The 19,390-nt window shown below is 43.0% G+C and overlaps 1 protein-coding gene across 1 annotated transcript; it reads right to left on the bottom strand.

Annotated features, from left to right (window-relative positions):
* Positions 1-1,535: 1,535 nt before the first annotated feature.
* asxl1 (ASXL transcriptional regulator 1) lies at positions 1,536-16,913 on the bottom strand. Its single transcript, XM_051425984.1, is given in 12 exon segments — positions 1,536-4,613; positions 4,747-5,328; positions 5,330-5,780; positions 6,090-6,195; positions 6,527-6,623; positions 7,114-7,280; positions 7,567-7,651; positions 7,892-8,061; positions 9,053-9,254; positions 10,215-10,334; positions 11,808-11,891; positions 16,545-16,913. Coding segments are annotated over 12 exon segments (4,737 nt in total). The 5' UTR covers positions 16,602-16,913; the 3' UTR covers positions 1,536-1,997.
* Positions 16,914-19,390: the final 2,477 nt, after the last annotated feature.

Raw genomic sequence — 19,390 nt, 5'->3', positions numbered from 1 at the left:
ACTGTGTGTTTGTATTGACTCAAACTTTCTCATACTATTATTTTTAGATGTTGTACTAAAAGGAAAATAGGCAGTCTGGGACAATTTCATTGCTGTGAAAAAGTATTTGCCCTCTTTCTGATTTTTTTTTTTGCATATTTGTCACACTTTAATGTTTCAGATCATCAACCATATTTTTTTATATATATATATATATATACTTTTTAATAAGATAACCTGAGTAAATACAAAATGCAGTTTTTAAATGATGATTTTATTTATTAAGGGAAAAAAGCTATCCAAATCTACCTGACCCTATGTGAAAAAGTAATTGCCCCCTAAACCTAAAAACTTGAGCCACCCTCAACGCTGCAATCAAGCGTTTGCAATAACTGGCAATGAGTCTTTCACATCACTATGGCGGAATTTTGGCCCACTCTTCTTTGCAGTCGTTTTAATTCAGCCACATTGGAGGGTTTTCAAGCACGAACGGCCTGTTTAAGGTCATGCCACAGCATCTCAATCGGATTTAAGTCCGGACTTTGACTAGGCCACTCCAAAACCTTAATTTAGTTTTTTTTTAAGCCATTCAGAGGTGGACCTGCTGGTGTGTTTTGGATCTTGTCCTGCTGCATAACCCAAGTGTGATTTAACTTAAGGTCACAAGCTGATGGTTGGACATTCTCCTTCAGGATTTTCTGGTAGAGAGCAGAATTCATGGTTCCATTAATTATGGTCGAGGTCCTGAAGCAGCAAAGCAGCCCCTGACCATCACACTACCACCACGTTTGACTGTTGGTATGATGTTCTTTCTATGAAATGCTGCATTAGTTTTACCCCAGATGTAAACGATGTTGGAATTCTCCCATGGATGCCATTTTTGCCCAGTCTCTTTCTCATTGAGTCATGAACACTGACCTTAACTGAGGCAGGTGAGGCCTGCAGTTTTTTAGATGTTGTTCCGGGTTCTTTTGTGACCTCCTGGATCAGTCGTCGATGCACTCTTGGGAGTAATTTTGGTAGGCCGGCCACCCCTAGGAAGCTTCACCACTGTTCCAAGTTTTCTCCATTTGTGGATAACAGCTCTCCCTGTGGTTCGCTGGAGTCCCAAAGCCTTAGAAATGGCTTTGTAACCCTTTCCAGACTGATAGACGTCAATGATTTTGTTTCTAATGAGTTCTTAAATTTATAAATTTCAGTTGTGGCTAGTGAAATTTAACTTGAAACTTGAAAATTAGTTAATCACAGTTAATTCAAGATTTAACAAGGGGGAGCAATTCTTTTTCACATAGGGCCAGGTAGGTTTGGATAGCTTTTTTCTCTTAATAAATAAAATCATCATTTAAAAACTGCATTTTGTATTTACTCAGGTTATCTTTGTCTAATATTAAAATAGGTTTGACGATCTGAAACATTTAAGTGAGACAAATATACAAACAAATAAGAAATCAGGAAGGGGGTACAGCACTGTACTTGTACACTGTCTGTTAACTGTAATTGCAGACAGGAGTTTAAGAGAACCAAGACATAAATGAAAACACAGACCAGTGAAACAATGTAATTTACTAATTTTAATGGTTAAAAAAATACTTCTTTGCGCAAAGAGACAACAATAAGTCCCTGTTTGCTGAGGAAACGAGGGACCAAAACAATGATGGCCACCACATGATGACAGGTGGAGCAAGATAAGATGAGGTAAATGTTTTTGAGGAGAGAAAACAAAAAAGGCACAATTTACAATCAATCATGCCCCAAATTCACAATAATAACAATAATAATAATAATAATAATAATAATAATAACAACAATAACAATAATAATAATATATCAGTACAGCTAAAAAAAAATCTGAAAATCTGCAACAACAAAAAATACAGACCAATAATATTGTACATGGCAAATCTTGCCTGTTAGGCTCCTCCTGTGTGTTCTACCCTTCAGTACTATCTGGAGCCCCCCCGTCCTGCTGCTGATACTGTACAGATAGCAGTTCTACAGTGCACAGGGACTTCAACATACTATCTGACCACCAGACATGACACGCACAGTTTGGAGGGCCCGATGCAATCGTCATGGCAGAAGGCACCGCAGCCTTGGCACATGATCATGGCTTTGAGGCGGCATGAGCACTTGAGTGCCACCTCCTCGGCCGTACTGTCAGTAAAGGCCTGGATGCTGAGGGTGGCCTGGCTGGAGGCCAGGCGGGGGCGCAGCTGGAGAACGCCGTCTGCCATGCTCCGGGAGAAACCGCCGTTGTCCATCACTGACACATTGGCTGTGTAGCTTACTCCTCCACCTTGCTTGGGGAGCTTCCCGTATAGCTGGAAGGGGAGGGAGGAGACAGACGAGGAGGGGGAAGGGGAGGAGGAGGAGGGAGAGCCAGAGGAGTAGAGCCCTTTGCCATGCTCCTTCTTCGCCATCCTGGCTAAAGTCATCTCCATGTTGAGGAGTCCCTCCATCGCCCCTCCGCTCAGGTAGCTGTCCACAGAGTTCCCAGGCTCCTTTTTGGTAACACTCATAGGTTTAGTGGGGGAGGATTTGGCAAGAGCCTGGCAGGAGGGCCGTGCACCCACTTCATTCTTCACGGTGGGTGCAGGAGATGACTGCTGTTGGTAAGGGTGGGGGAGCTGAGACTGGGGGGGCCTCCAGTTGATCTTAATAGTGGGTACCACCTCCGTGGGACAGGGGTCTGCATGGGGAGGAGAGGGGCCATTAGGCATGGTCTGGTGGGATGGCTGCAGCCTGTCTGGAGTGGCCCCCTGTGAGGACTGAGGACCATGAGAGTCTTTGATAACTGCAGACTCCACAACGGTGTGAGAGCTTAGGTCTGACTTACTTCTGTTGGTTAAAGAAGTGGAGGAGGATGAGGAGGGTGGCAGAGAGGTGATGACCGGGACAGCCCCGGGGGCCTGCTGGGACTGATACTGCGACACAGCGGAGGAATCCATCACACAGGAGACTGGGCGGCCTGTTGGAGACTTGTTGTGGATGTGAGAGGCTGCAGTCAATTCTGGGCTAGGAGACTGGGTTGAGACCTCAGGCCTGCCGCGTGGACCTGGGGTCCTCGCCACTGGTGGTCTGGATTGGGGTCCTGGCAATCGGCTGATTTCCAGTCTGTTGGCGTGTGAGGGCAGAACTTTCTCCAGGGGCAGGCTGCCCTGTAAGAGCTGAGTGACCAAAGGGTTGTTGGCTTCCACACTGGATACTGGTCTGGCTGAGGTGGCCAGTCTCTTGGAGGCAGCTGCAGCAGTTGGGTTAGTGACAGAGGGCTTTAAACCTCCACGGCATTCCTCTTCAGCAGAGCTTTGTCTGGAGACTCTACAATCATCTCCAGGCTCCATTTTGACCACAATATTGGTGTCCCTGAGCCCCCGTGGGTGGACTGTGGGGTGTTCTTGGGAATGGGGGCGGCTGTGCTGAGGGTGAGGCAAGCCATTGGGGAAGCAAGGCTGAATGACAGTCTGACCTTGGCGGCTGGACACGTGTGCCTGGATTACTGGCTGCTGGTTCTGAGGATGGGGGCTGCGGATAACCAGCTGGCCGTTTCTCTGGGCGCTCAGCTGGGTGCACCAGTCCCGGTCAGCCTGCTGCTCGTCCTCTTGGCTCTCATTCTCACAGTCCGAAGCGGTTTCCGTGGAGTCGCTATGTGTTCCAGCCTCATATTCTTTCTCTCTGCCAGAGAAGTCCACGTGTTGGGAAGAGGGTGTGTCTGTTTTTCGTCTCTCTGCAGTTGAATGAGACAATACTTCCTGGGCGTCCATGTGGTGGGAACCATGCTGGATAACACCGCCCAGTCCAGCCTCCTTCCCTTGAACCTGCTCTCTGGGCTGACAGGAGCTGGCCAGCGTCTGAATAACGTCCACCCCCTGAGCTCCGAACCTGGGAAGGGAATCTGGGATGGAGGTTGGGGCCAGTGAGGGTTTTTCACAGCGCTGGCCTGCCCTCTCAGTGGGAACAACAGCAGACTCCGGCACCTGGCTCTGCCTGGTAGACTGGGCAGCCAAAGACTCTGATACATTGTCATGCTTTGGAGAGGGCGAGTCAGCAGCCTTGTCTGTGAGCCCATTGGAGGAGCTCAGGACACTGGCTGATGTTTCTTCGATTTCCTCTTCAGCCTCTGGCCCTCCAGATGCTTCCTCTAAAGGCGGGCTTGGGGTCTGTGGGGGCTCCAAGGACGTGGAGGTTGAGGTAGTGGACAGTGAGGGGGAGGGCTGGGGCATGGGCTCTACATTGAGAAGCTGTAGTTGTGTTCCAGACGAATGAGCGCCTGAAGACGATCCCTGCTCCTCCATCCCACCACCTCCCCTTCTTCCACTTCCTCCTCCTCCTCCTCCTCCGGGCTCGATAGGTCCTGGATGCTCTCGCGCTCTTCGTCCATTGCTGCTATCCGGTAGCCCAGCAGCAGGCCGCAGCCTGACCCCGACCGGCCCTGCCCGGTCGCTAGTGGCTGCAACAGCAGCAGCGGCCTCGCGTTGGGCGCGGGCTTGCTGGGCGCGGGCTTTGATGTCCGCCAGGGTGCGCGCGCCCCCCGTCCCCGACCGCCGCGAGCCCTCGCCGGGGGGCACGATCCGGGGGCAGATTTGGTAGGTGGGGTGCCCTTTGACCCAGGGAGGTTTGATTCTGGACAGTTGAATCTGGGACAAAGACAGAAGGACAGTGGGTAAACTTGGACAACAACTAATTTCTGAACAGGCAGATCATTTTTATGCACAAATCTTGTGAACAGATGAGCCTTGGAGCCTTGAGCTTTATGCAACAAAGTCTTACCCGGATAGGCGGCACCTTGGGCTCTTCTGTTGTCGGCTGCGGCTTCTCCGAACGGACACTGTCAATTGTGGTACGAAAGGACTGACGGTCGTCAAGCCGTGGCCTCTTTTCGGGGAAACTGGAGAAGGCCTGAGCCTCATCGGGCCTTCTCTTCTGCTCCTTGAGCTGGGAGCTGGGTACAGGAGTGGTGGCTGGGCTTGCTGAGGGGCTGCTCTCACGGCTGCTGGTGGCAGTGCCCCCTGTGATCGAGGTGACCACAGAGGCGGTGTCATCCAGGGGATCAGCTGCAACTGCGGCACTGGAGGATGCTGAGGAGGATGACGAGGAGTCCAGGCCTGCAGCAAAAGCTCCCTGTCTATCAGAAGGTGAAGAGGGTGAGGAGGCGGGAGAGGAGGCAGACGAAGAAGAAGAGGAGGAGGAGGAAGGGGAGGAGGTGGAAGCCAGTACAGGTGCTGCCTCTTCTGGGAGCAGGCGGACTGTAACTTCAGGCTCTTCATTTGCGCTGGTGGAGGCTGGGCTGGGGCTGGGGCTGGGAGTGGGAGTGGGAGTGGGAGTCGGAGTGGAGTGGAGTCGGAGTCGGAGTTGGAGTCGGAGTGGGAGTGGGAGTGGGAGTGGGGGCTGGCATTGTGACTGGCTCTGGAGTGGGAGAGGGCTTTGGCTCCATAGAGGCACTCTCAGCTGGAAGCTCCACGCCACACTCAGCCTGCAGAACCACCTCGGCTTGAACCACTGTGTTGTCGGACATAGGAGAGCCAACAGAGACTGCTGAGATGTCCAGTGCAGCGCTGGCCTCAGTTGCTTCTGCAGACTGCAAGGCCGGAGGAGTGGCCTTGCAGAGGGTCCGACGGGCCCTGCGACGCAGGTCAGCCCTTGTGCGTCTCCTCATCCTGCCATCTCTCCTCCGCCGACCCACACTTCGTCTCTTGGGGGCACCAGTAGCAACCACAGCCACATCACTTTCCAGAACACTGGCTGCAACTTCACTGGCCTCACTCATGGTAAGCTTTAGGGACTCCTCTTGTGTCAGGCCAGACCTACAGACACACAAACTACGTTTTAGCACATAGTGGAAACACTGACATACATCTGCAAATCATAGTGGCCATGACGAGTTGTCTGGGCTCCATGGACGACAGCAAAGGAGATGGAAATAAATGGCTTAAAACATGCAGTTAAATGAAGGTTTTCCTAAATTATACTACTTGGGGTCAATAATGTTCATTCAACTAATAAATGTTAACAATATTCTAACTTCAAATGAATGAGCCCCAATATGACAAAACCTAATATAGCTCATGTGTGAACAATGAATTCAGACTTGGATGAATTGGGTTGACTCTTACTTTTGCCCATGGTACTCTTCAAAAAACTTTTCTTTCCACGCCTCTACCTTCTTCTCTTTCTCCATTTCCTGCCGGAAACGCACTTGCATCTCATGGGTGAACTCACCTAAACAGGCCAAACACATCTGAAGGTTTAAAAGAGTAGTTCAACAACTGAACTTTTTAAAGTGTGCCTTTCACTTAGCAGCCAGTGTTCAGTTGCAGTCATGTTCCAAGACAGTGCTACCAGTATAAAGATATTACATTCTCTGAATCAGGACTGCAGATTTCACCGCTGGTATTTATGTTTTCCTCACCATCATAAGAACCTTTTGGTTACTTATTGCTTCTGTCATGTCATGGCATGACTAGTTCCTTACCTACAGTAATCAATAAATTCCCATCAGGTCTCATCTAATGTGACTTATCAGCTTGTCGATGATTGACCAGTCTCTTACCCTCAGCCAGCCTCTCTTTCCAGCTCTGGGAGGCGTGAGTGAAGAACTCATTGTTGAGAGCTGAACTACTCAGTCTGGCCATACCATCAGGTCCAATCTGCAAGGGTAGAGGCCACAATGTACAAATAGCAGTAAAACAATGAATTCACCTGAGAAAGCCTTACACGCGTCAAATTTACCCTAAAAGTTATGAAACATTGTTGACTGGGCTGAGCTTTTTAAAATTATAAATTATATACAAACTACAAGAAGACCCTTAAGCTAACATACTGCAAACTGCCCTAAATTGCACACAACTTCAGTTTGGTTTGCATCCAACTCTACCCCGACTTTGAAACTATCAGTTTTCTTTCACAATAAGCTCATTGTAATTTTTAATGATAAAAATAAAATCTGGCAAAATGTCCAGGTTTGTCTTGTAACAGTTGTTGTGGTGTCCAACAATTGAGTGATTGCAGGTCAGCATTCTGTCAAGTTGACTGAATTTAACAATTGAAAAAAGATTCAAAGTAATGATCTGTAATGTTGCACTAAATTCTTTTGCTTCCTAATTCTGTGTGTGATAATTAGGACAGAAATCAACATACCTGGCGGTCCACTTCTGGCAGCAGCTGTAGCAGCTGCTGCTGTGAGTGTGTGGGGAAGGCTGAGAAGGTCCGCACATTGATGAGTGCTCTGATGTTGGTGTTGACCAGGATGGAGCCTGGTGTTTCAAAGTCTACATCCACCCCTCCTCGACTCCTTTTCATGGGCCCTGCCACAGCAAAATACACACATTTAACTAAGTCGCGCAGGCTAAAGCTGTGGCACCATCATACACCTGTGGCATCCCCAGGTATATGTGGGGGTGTCTGACTGTGACAGGACATTGTTCCTTCAGATAGTTTGTAAATGGATCCAATTAAACCCTTTTGTTGTTTTATCAGTATAACTTCCATCTTCCTCGTCTTCAGGAGCATGTCTGACCTGTCAGGCCAATCAGCGGTCTGAATTCTTTCACAGCTTTGTGTTGTTATTGCCGTTGTTCTAGTGGTTATTACCTGAAGGGACATGCTCTCCATTCACTTTAAGAGGGGTGAGGACAACACGAGGCATCATGACGGCTTTCTTCCTCTGTCTCCCTGACTGTAGAAACAAAGATGGTGGGATAGACAGGAGGAGACAATACAGAGTTCTACAGTTAGTACGTTGAGCAGCACTGTTTTCCAGTCCAAACACATGGTATGACAGGGAAACGTGGCTAATGACTTCAACTTGTTAAGATAGGAGTCTGAACTCTTAAAGCAGTGACTAATCCTTGACTAATGAACACATCATTTTCACTGTAAACATGGAACAGCCTGTGGCTTCCTGCAAGGTGCTGACCTGTCTTGAGCGGCTCAGTCTGGTCTGTGCGTGTTGAGCATGTTGGGTCTGCTGTGTGTCTGTGCGTCCCTGCTGTCCTGCTGCCCTGCTGAGGCGGGTCTGAGGCTGGGTGCTGGGAGCCTGTAGCTCCGTGGAGCAGGAGGCACTGGACGAGCTCTCATCCACCGAGGCTTCAGGTCACAGAATACATTTAAAAAGGACATTTACAACTCCACTCCGTCACACACATTTCTAAACTCTATACTCTTTAAACATTTACAAGAGGGGTGGCAAAAACACCTCATGTTGTTTGCAGTATTTAGCAGCAAACCACATAAAATATTTACATGACACGGGGCAGCCCTGGAGAAATATTCATGGGTCCAGAGGGTGGCAGAAATATATGCTGATTTACTCACAAGCAATCACATATCAATATCTGCTTGGAAAAGCCCAAATGAAGATATTTGAACTCAAAAACATTATTGTGACACATTAGTAAAGCATTGAATAGAAATATCTAAAAGGTGGCATTACAAATTAATACTACAAACAACACTGCAAAAAAGGAATCTCAAAAGATAATTTGCATCAGAAAGTGATCTGGTTTTAAGAAAATATATCTCACTTTGTTTTAATAAGATAATACAGCTAATATTGAGCTACGTTACAACAATGGATTGCATAATATCCCAGCAGAGGAAGAAGATTATTTTCCTTATTTAAGACCGCTTGCACAACTTCTACAAATTCAGCTCAAGAAAGTCTAAGCATAAGTCTGGGTAATTAAAAAAAAGGAGGGTTTCAGTAGATAGATTTTTTGTGCTAGTTTTAAGAATTCTAGGCAAACAAAATTGGTTTACCCCACAGATTTTATTGCTCAATACAAGAAAATGTAATTTTATTTAACAATATTTGGCTTGTTTCTAGAAGGGCTGTTTTTGCAGTGAGTGCAGTCTTTTTTCTTTGAACTTAAGCCTATCACAAAAGTGTAAAAACATTTTTTAACATGATTGGTTTTCACTAAATCTGGCTCAGCAGTTCTTTTTTTGGCTTCTTTTGTTGTTTGGAAGCTTTAAAAAAAGAAAATGCAGCTTTGACTAACTGGTCAATACAACAAAACCTTAAAAAACCCTCTGGTGTACAGACAATAAGAGTCACTAGTGTGTGGTGAGGCGTTACCGTCGTTGTCACCGCTGGCAGCAGCGGTGGTTTCGGTGGAGTCGCAGCTCTCCTGCTCAGTGGCTTCAGTGGGCCCGACTGAGCCCACAGCTGAACCCGCTGCAGGGGTGCTGCTGCTGGAAGCTGGGGTGGCGGTACCGCCGGCCAGCTCTGTTGGTGTCTCCGACTCTGATGTTGTCTTTGTCCACTGGAGGGCGTTTTTCTACAGAATGTGACAACAGCACAGAGTTAGCAGGTACCTCTTCATCTGGAGTCTCCTATCAGTTTATTGTAAAATAAAGTATTCTAAACAATATTCAGGCTGCACAGTGTGGTAAAAACAACATATTGCAATTATTTTGACAGATATTAGTGCAAATGATCATTGTTGCATCACATTTTTTATTTTCACTTAAAACAGTGTGACACTGTTTGGTCAATACCAAACAAACACTGGATTGTATGACGTGGATTATATACCTGGGTGCACAAGTAAAGTCTTAAGTGGGAGACGCTGAGACAATGATATTTTATTATTCTGAAATGTTCTAAATAAAAGGAAAACAATGAGTACCGTTTTTTTTGTAAAGTTTTATATAGTATATAATTTAATTTTGCATCTGGTCATTTTATATAAACTCATCAGTGCATTTACAGACAATGTAATATCTATATATATCTATATCTAGATATATATCTATATCTAGATAGATAGATAGATAGATAGATAGAGATATATATATATCTATATATATATATATATATCTATATAGAGATATATAGATATCTATATCTATAGATATATATCTCGGGATATGAGATTGGGGATGTCACAACAACCCATACTTCGGTACCAAGTCGATGCCAAAGTTCTGAAAACGCGACAGTACTCGTTTTTCTACTGTAGGTACTGGGGATTCAATTCTTCTGGACTTTATTGTGGGCAACTTTAGAAAACAAACTGCTGAAGCAAGCCAACAGAGACACATAAAGTGGAGAGAGAAAGCAAACCGTGGTATGAAAATGGGCATTGAGAATGGTGGATGGAATTATACTGTTATCGACTACTTTCTGGTATTGTGACATCCCTAACTGACATTAAGTATGATGGTAATGAAATCTCCCATGAATGACTTTTAGCAGCAGAGTGATGCTGGGAGTGAAGAGGATCAGGTTCGAGTACCTTGAGAGTGAACAGGCTCATCCGTCCAGGCAGCTTGAAGAATATGCTATTCTTGACTCTGTCTCCCCTCACCTGGGAGTGCAGCATGGTGACCAGGCAGGCCAGAGGAGCTGTACCACTGCGCACGCGCGCACACACACACACACACACACACACACACACACACACACACACACACACACACACACACACACACAGTTACAACTCTTGATTGAACTGTCCATGCTACCTGGTGCTCATCTATGTGTCATAAAGCTTTCCACCGTGAAGTTTAACTGACAGCTGTCAGTTAAACACTTTATTAACGCAAAGCCATTTTAACGGCGTCAATTGTTTTACCGTGAGATTAACGTTCTTTTTGGCCTAGCACACTTTGTAGTTTTTTTCACATGTTGTTGCAAGAACTAGTAACGTTAGAAAAACTACAACACCACACCGGATCTAGCTAGACCGGAAACAAAACAACAGGCACGCCGCACACACTTGTTTAAGAGTAGTAGACGTTACGTTTTGAGTGGCTGGTGAGCACGAGACGCCGAAATGGATGCCAATAATACTCTCAATGGAAAGTTTGAAACAGAAATGTATATTTTTTTCAATGAAATAGATTCATTTAAAAACATCTACTATCAAAATATTACAAAATTCAAAGATAGGTTTTCCTGAGATATTTTGTTTGTACCTGCTACATAGTCACATTCTTGCACATAGAGTGCTCAACTGTGATGGTAAGATAGTGAGCGGAGGTAAAATGAATGGTTCAAAACCTTGTAATCGTAGCTCCAAACAAGACCTATTATGAAGAGAAGCTTAAACCAAGATGATCCATTTTGAACCGGTTCTGTTCAGGTTTCAACAACAGCTACAATAAATAATCTTATTAGGAATAAACCTGCCTCCTGTGTAAACTGTAGCTGAATAGGGTTGGCCTACACTGCTTTAATAATAATGTAATGTCGGTCATAATGGTGGTACTTGGAGAGCCTGATATTTTCTGAGATGGCACACACTGTAAAACGTTTGAGAAACACTGCCTTAGAGAATATCAAAATACATAGAATTCTCCAACCTACCTCCTGTTTAGGTCCGCAGCAGGCCAAGCAGTCCATGCAGTCCATGTAGAAGGAAATAAGACCACAGTATTATATAAAACCACAATGATTGACAAGTTCAGTTGGTGTGTGCTGTGTGATCAGTTCTGACTGCAACAAATACCTGACACATAAACCGATAATCAATTCCAACATGGCATGGCAACATGAGTTAGGGCCACTCGTCTGACACAAGACGAGACCGGTGAGGAACCATTAAACAATTGCTGATCATCAGTTTTCCTCAACTGTCAATTCAACTCCATATTACACAACTTCCATCAAGTCATATTTGATTGAAATGCAATGATAAACTCTGGACTGAACAACGGACACATGACTGATGACTGAAGTACCTGCGCTTTTGTCCAACTTTGGGCTTGTAGTTCTACACTGAGGTACAGGTCTGCCACATAATGCTTCAAACATCAGTTACTGCCATCAAGTTCAAGAGAACCGTTTGCATCACAACACAACAAACTGTGTGTTAGTGTGTGTCTTACCGCATTTCCTTCAGCCCCTTGGTCTGGATGACGTGGAGGATTTGTTTGGGAGTCATGGGTGCATCAGAGAAGTTCTCCAAAACCTAGAAAACATCCACATAGTTTTTAACCACACAAATGAACACTTAAAAAAATCCCCGAATACAATGCAAATCAAGATCAGTCTAGACTCAACAGCTGCAAAGGTTCATCATTTCACATGATCAACTGGAGATGTTCCGATACCATTTTTTCCTTCCCAATACAGATTCTGATACCTGAACTTTGCGAGTAGATACCCATTACCAATTCGATATACGTACATATATATATATATACGTACATACATATATATATATATATATATATATATATATATATATATATATATATATATATATATATATATATATATATATATATATATATATATATATATATATATATGCCATACCAGTGTTGTATGGCCTGCCTCAGGGTAAACCCTTTGTCAGAGTTAGAGTAGGGCAGGTCAAAACTGATAGTGAATGGGTCCCGATTCTGTCTAATAAATAACGTGGTGTTGGATCGGTTTTGCATTGTTTACAATTGTTGTAAACATATTTTACCATCATTAATTATGATTAATAAAAGCAAAGAAAGGCACAGCTCTGCAGCAAGCTGCACCTTCGTTCCAATGTACTGGAGACCTACAAAGTCCTCACGGCAGAGTTCACCAAAAACAATAACAGTAAATAACAGTAGAGGGGCATGTCCAAGAGAAGGAGAGAGGGGAGGCAGAGATGCAGGGTCAGTACCAGGGGTTAATGTCTGTGGTACATAATCCACATAGAAAAGGCTTATTTTTATCCATGCTCAACAATTCCCTAAATCAACTACCATATCATAATGTGAATTTTCCCCCCTCTAAAGTAAATATTGGTGTCAAAAATCCCATATTGGAGGAATTAATTGATATTGTATACGAGATATACATTATGGAAAAACTGTAATTTTCTCTTCAAGTGCAAACAGAAAAGTTTGATCAGATCTGGACTAAATGGACAGTATGTAAAACCTGGATGAACGGACTTCATATAACTGCATCTGTAATAAATAATCAACTCTGTTCTGCTGATTGCCAACATCAACCTAAAAATGGAAAACAGGAAAAGACGTAATGTTGTACTAAATTGTTTGCAACTGTACTTGTAATGTTTTGCTTTTTTTCAAATAACGAGAAAAAAAAAATCCCATATTGGCCAAAATACAATTGTCAAAAGCTTCACACTAAAAAGGAAAGTGTGATATTTAAGTATAAAGTTAAATCTACTACAACAACTATATTTATAGACATATATAAAGAACTATAAGTACTAGTGAAAGACACATACTACACACACTCATGTGTAAATGGGTAAATGTGTCCAAACTTTTGACTGGCACTTAATGCCAATTGTTTTTCATGACCCCCCCTACTTCTGATTGACATTTTTATTGAACAATATCAGCCAGTGTCAAGCTAACTGACAAACACTTTGCACTTCCTGTGACTAGCTTTTTTCCAGGGATAAAACTATCCAGGCTGCAGCTGCAGGGTGTGCGTGCAGCAACAGGACAGCGAAACCAGAACATCTGGATCACCAGTGGAGACTGGCTGTTAGTTTAGGAAGTGCTTGATTTGATAGGCAATCACGTTCACTTAAATGTGGGAACCCAAACTTGTGATCACGATGGTTATTCAATTAATTGTGCAGCCCCCCTATCCAGTCCATGCAAGCAGCACGAAGTGCTCGGTCAGATTTGTTTCCCCTTTTCTTTTACTCCACACCGAGAGGGGAACATGGGAAGAATTTCCTTGAAAACGTACTGTATGCTTTTTCAAGTCTGAAAGGGGATCAATTAAAATTATCGGCCGATCTGTCCAAATATTTATCGTGCATCCCTAATGAATAATTACTAGAGTTTTGGAGCAGGAAGAAGCAGATAGCCATTAGATTACATTTAGGGATGCACCGATCCACTTTTAACTTCCGATCTGATCCCGATGCCTGAATTTGGATATCGGCCGATACCGACACAATTCCGATACCAGAGCTCTGTTTGCTTTAATATTATTATCATTATTGTTGATTTTATATGAGGCTGAAATAAACTCCTCTCAACAGGCAAGTATGATATGTACGTATGTATGTATGTATGTCCCAAAAGGCAACTTGAGGTAAGTATAAGGTCAGAAAAGGAAGTCAGAAAAACAGGAAATCCTGTTAACAGGAAAAATCCCATCCTGAAAACAAATATGCAACTGTAAGGGTTTCAAATTGATTGTCATGTCAATATTTATTAAATTCCCAAAATGTCAAATAATTGAAATATAATTAAAGTGCAATAAATGTAAACATCTCTCACACACACACACACACCTTCTCGGTAATCCCTTTAGCTTTCCCATTGTCTGCCTGGAGTTTACCTTGTTTTTGGAATGACTCCAGAAGTGATTCCTGACAGCTCCTTTTGTCTTTCTGCCCCCTGGCTAAAAAATCCTCGTGCTGTTTCGTGTGGTGTTTTTTTTAAATGTTTGATTGTGTTCGTAGTGTTGTACGACACGAGGGAGCTTCAACCTCTCTGAATTACGGCTTTGCAAACATTGCATTTTGCTGTCTTGCTCTGCGGTGTTTCCAGTGTAAAGTATTTCCACACAGCAGACATGTTGGCTAGCCACAATGCTGCTCAATGCTATCCAGCTAGCTGGCTGCAAACTGTGGAATGGATTTCCTGAGCGGGGGCGTGTCTCATAACTCTGTGTCTCATTGAGCCACGCCTCCGTTCAGGAAATCCATTCCAGTCATTTCAGCAGACAACGTTAAAGTGCAGACATGGCTCATGGATATCGGAAATCTGTGCAGGTTGGATCGGGAAATTCCGATCCGTGAATCACGCTGGTATCGGTCCCGATACTGGATCGGATCGCCCCCATCCCTAATTACATTACCTTGACTTTGTGTATAGAACCTTCATGCAAAATGTGATTTATGTCCCTGCGTGACTAGTGGAGGCTGTACTGTCATCGACTACTATCAGAGCCAAGATCTGCTGATAATGATATATATATATATATATATAAATATATAAAATGTCCTATCACCACTGATTGATCTTTTAGTAGAGCTTGAGTACAACTCTGACATATGAATGTTTTAGACTTGCTAATGTTCTGAACTCTACACTTATTAGGTACATCTGTAAAATCGAATTCAATCCAATACAACAGCTCGGCCATTAATTGGACCATTATGAAGACAATGTGCTGGTTGAACTGGTTTTCAGGAGAATGGAAATGCTCACTTCTCTTGAGCCTATAGACTTTGTCTTTACCCACCGCCATTTTCTCACGAGTGTCGGATTGGTGCATTGAATGTGCAACTCTCAACAGAGATGGAAGAAAACGAGATGACTCACTACTTAGCTACTTCTATCATCAGCTCCGGAAAAAATGATGTGTTTAATTCTATTTTACCACTTAAGTGAGGTGCTAGATTTACTAGCTTGATGTGGCATTTTACTTGGAGCTGCAGCTGTAAGTCCACTTTGAGAAATATGAACATGGAAATACTATAGATACTTTTCTGCATTTCATATTGAGTTTGTTTCTGCAAAAATGCCCTACTACTCAGTTAATTATCAATGCCTGTTCTGTGTAAACAAAAGGACTAAATAGCATCACTTTCATGCAATGCATCACAGCCATGTTTTAGAATTGATGTAACTGCTCACAGACAGTGAATGTGGTTTTATGTTAATCTCATTCAGATTTCACTTTGGTTCTGTGCCCTGGTTCTTGTTGTAAGCCCGCTGTGAGAACAGAAAGCCAGGGCCTATCCAGAGGCCAGCAGCTAGTGACCCCATTGCCCTCACACTGAGGATCAGCCACAGTTCCAGACACCACTAATGTAACTTACCTGTCCGACATGTAGCCAACTGCTCCGTTATCACTGTGCATTTTATTTCATTCAAAGTTCATTTGTTATGAAAATAACCCCCCGCCCCAGCTCACTAACGTTAGCGTTCAACATTTTCATTTGAACAATGTCCATGTGAATACACTACATATTGTTAATAGTAATTCTAAATGTTGCATGTCGTTGATGTTAATAGTACTTATTTATCATTCTACAGCATTCCGTTCAATGTGGCATCAGAAGACAGCTGAGTTAGTGGTTAGCTATTAGCTTAGCTAACGTTAGCGTGTATTGTGGACAACAACATTAGCTACTATTACACCAAGCTACCGTCGAGGGTTTAACAAGGTCGCGTTTTTCAGACTCGTTCGCTCACATGAAGCGCAGAAACTTCCAACAGCGCCAGCATATTTTCTGAGTTAACTACTGGGTCACACTGTAACGTTAATTGGCGTAGGGCTAGCTAGCTTACTGCCTAGCAAACAAAGGGCTTCAAATAAGGGAGGTGGATATTAGCGTGCTAGCCAGCATTAGCATGTTGCGTTACGTAGCTTTTTATGTTAGCAGCCAGAAAGACACACAGCACTCGTAAAATGCCCCCCCTACCCCCTACCCCCCAGTTAGAGTAAACCAAACATTACATGCCTGCTGGCTAGGTTAGCACTGCTATGTTAGTAGCTAGCTCAGGCAGCTTCTAGCAGAGCCCAGGCTGTGGTCGTGAGGAGAATGTCCAAACACAACAACACATCTGGATCACTCCACATCATTTCATACATTATTTACATGCAGTTGGTTAAATGCTTAAAATATAGTGTTTACCATGCGAGCAGCCTCAGCCCAGGTCCGCTCCTTCTTTCTCTTTTGTTTGTCCTTCATTTCCTCTGCGCTGGTGTCTGCGGCTAGCCTGCTGTGTGTCTACAAAGCAACCTCCGTACGATGGCGATTTAGCTGCTTAGCAAAATGGCTAACTCTGATCTGGGTTAACTATGTATAGAACCCAAACAAGACGTTCCTGTTAGCTCGGGACGATGCTCTGGTGTCTGCTAGGCTCTGCTAATTGCCGCTACTGTATCTAAACTAGCTCAACACACATCGTTCTTTCTGTGGCACAGAAGCAATGTGAATGCAGGGCTGGCTGTGGTGCTGCTGCAGGACAAGCCTCTATGGAATGCAACAACCAGGTCAAAGGTCAAACCCTCCGCAGGAATGCAACAAAACAACGTCCAGCCCCTCCGCATGCAAATAGTGCATTTGAGCAGATGCTGCATACAAATAATCACATTTGATATTAGAATAGCATCGTTTAGATTGAGCCCTCCACCCCCAGCACACACATATTATACATTAACAGTTTAACCGATAAAAATTGAGTCCATCATTTTTCGGAGCTACTACATTTAGAATATTATGATATTATGGCTAACATAAGAGGTCTCGAACTCAAATTGGCTTGGGGCCACTCAAGAGGGCTGCTTAAATGTCCAAGTACTACAAGAAAGCACAATATTCTATTCTATTAATATTACTAAGATCATACTTAACCAAAAATGAAAGAAAACATCAGTTTTCATACATTTCATCATCATTATAATTTATCTTTGTTGTTCACAGCCAAACAACAAACAAAGACCTAAAAAATGCTCTCTTTTTATTAACCCTTTGCACACATTTGCAGGTACCTTTGACCTTTACCATTATTTTGCACCAAACTAAATACATTTAAAATGGAAGTGTTATTATTCTAACTGAATATGAAGGATTAGTTTCCCGGATATGAAACAATTAGAAAAAAAATATATATTTTTCGACATTGTGTCCCAAACTAGAGCCAGAATTGGCCCTCTCTTATTTGTTTACACATTAACAAAATATACAAATGATGTGATGGAGCACTGCAAACACCTCACAGAGGCTTCATCAGGACACTCCAGTGCATAATTATTAATCTAATGAATCACTGATTTTGGAATCAATATGGTGTTTTAATTATTTAATACAAATGGGCTTTGTGATATGATAATTGTGATGACTGATGACAAAATTTGTGTTTGTACAGAGCAAACTCCATCTGTTGATATAGGCTGTGAATGTTTTTTTTGTCAAAAAAGACAAAAAAAAAAAAAGAGAAAGAGAGAAAAAAGCAAGAAAACCCTGAGTGAACTGCTTTCCATTTCCAAGAATGAACTTTCATGCTAAATGAGTTATGTATTAAGCTACTTTTTTTTTTCTTAGGTCGCTGGTTCCCAGCCTGGGCATCCTGACCTCCACTAGTGGCCGCTGAAGCTTCATGGGGGGTTGCAGGGCCTTCTTGAGTTTAAGGGGTGTGTTAAATACAACACAGTAGATTAGAAAAGAATAAACTTTTTTGTCCCAAAGGGGAAATTTGTCTTGGGCACAGTGCTACAATTTGTTGCTTCACAGAAACAAACACACATCAACAACAAATACACATCTAGACCTATATCTCAGCTTTTCATTCAGTTCTGTGAAGAAATTATTTTTTTTTTAAAGCTGTTAAAGTGATTCTCAAACTATGGTAAGTACACAAACACTGGTGGTACGCAAACTGCCTCTTGTGGTATGCAGAGGAATCTTTGAAATCTATTTTTTAAAATGATATATTTAATTATAATGCTATCAAAATTTAGAATGAAAATACTAAAAGATCACTGAAATATAATTTAAAATAAGTTATGCATTTCCTGTAACATTTAGTTTCAATATCAGCAGCAACTGTTGGGAGGAGAAATGTGGATCAGGAGGACCCCTTTTCCACCAGATTAGATCTGGTTCTTTAACCATTTCTGTTCAGGATTCAACAGCAGCCAGCAATAAATAATCTTTCTATTAGGAATAAACCTGCTTCCTGTGTGAACTATCTGTAACTGTCACAGGATTCCCTGTTTATATCTGAAATAATAATCTAAAGTAAAGACATGAACACAAGCTTTATTGACCCAACCTTCACTCTTTGACAAACAGCCTGCTTTTGAAAGGTTCAAACAACCAAAGAACTAGAAGAACAATGAATAGAAAACTCTAAATCTGTCAAAAAGAAGCCTATTAATTGTGTAATAGGGGAGACCGGGGATGGTTGTAACAAAGGGATAGTTGTAACAGCATCACTTTCACCAATAAGAGAAAACATAAGAGTCATATGATCAGTTTCATGTATAACCACTCCCTCCCTGATCTTGCATGTGAATTTGCACGGCTGTGAGAAGAAGTGTGCAGATTTTACAGCCAAAACATCAATTTTCAGGTAAGAAAGTAATTTTTTGGACCAAGTCTATATTTTGATTAGTACCGATACTGTTGAAGTTTGAATTAGGTAACTTGTATCAGGTAAGACAGTAGGTTCTTAAGTAAAATGTGAGTCATTTCATCTATGCTAATTTCAAACCACCATGCTGATACAGCTAGCAAAACATTGACTGACAGGGGTGGAGATGGTTGTAACACCATATAAGAAAATGTTACAACCATCCCCATAATCACAATTCACATATTTTCTCTATCCTACTCCTTTTTTCCAGTATGCCAAGACAGTGGTTGAGGAAAAAAAAGTGGGTGTGTTTGCACATGTATTTAAAGTTGCATCAGATGAAGTGAGGCAGGGAAAAACAGTGAGGTCAGTCGCCAAAGACTACTCCATCTGCCATGTG

Source organism: Dicentrarchus labrax, unplaced genomic scaffold, assembly GCF_905237075.1.
Source record: "Dicentrarchus labrax unplaced genomic scaffold, dlabrax2021, whole genome shotgun sequence".
Classification (NCBI taxonomy): Eukaryota; Metazoa; Chordata; class Actinopteri; family Moronidae; genus Dicentrarchus; species Dicentrarchus labrax.
Note: the sequence above shows the minus strand (reverse complement) of the source record. Positions and strands in the feature narration are given on the sequence as shown.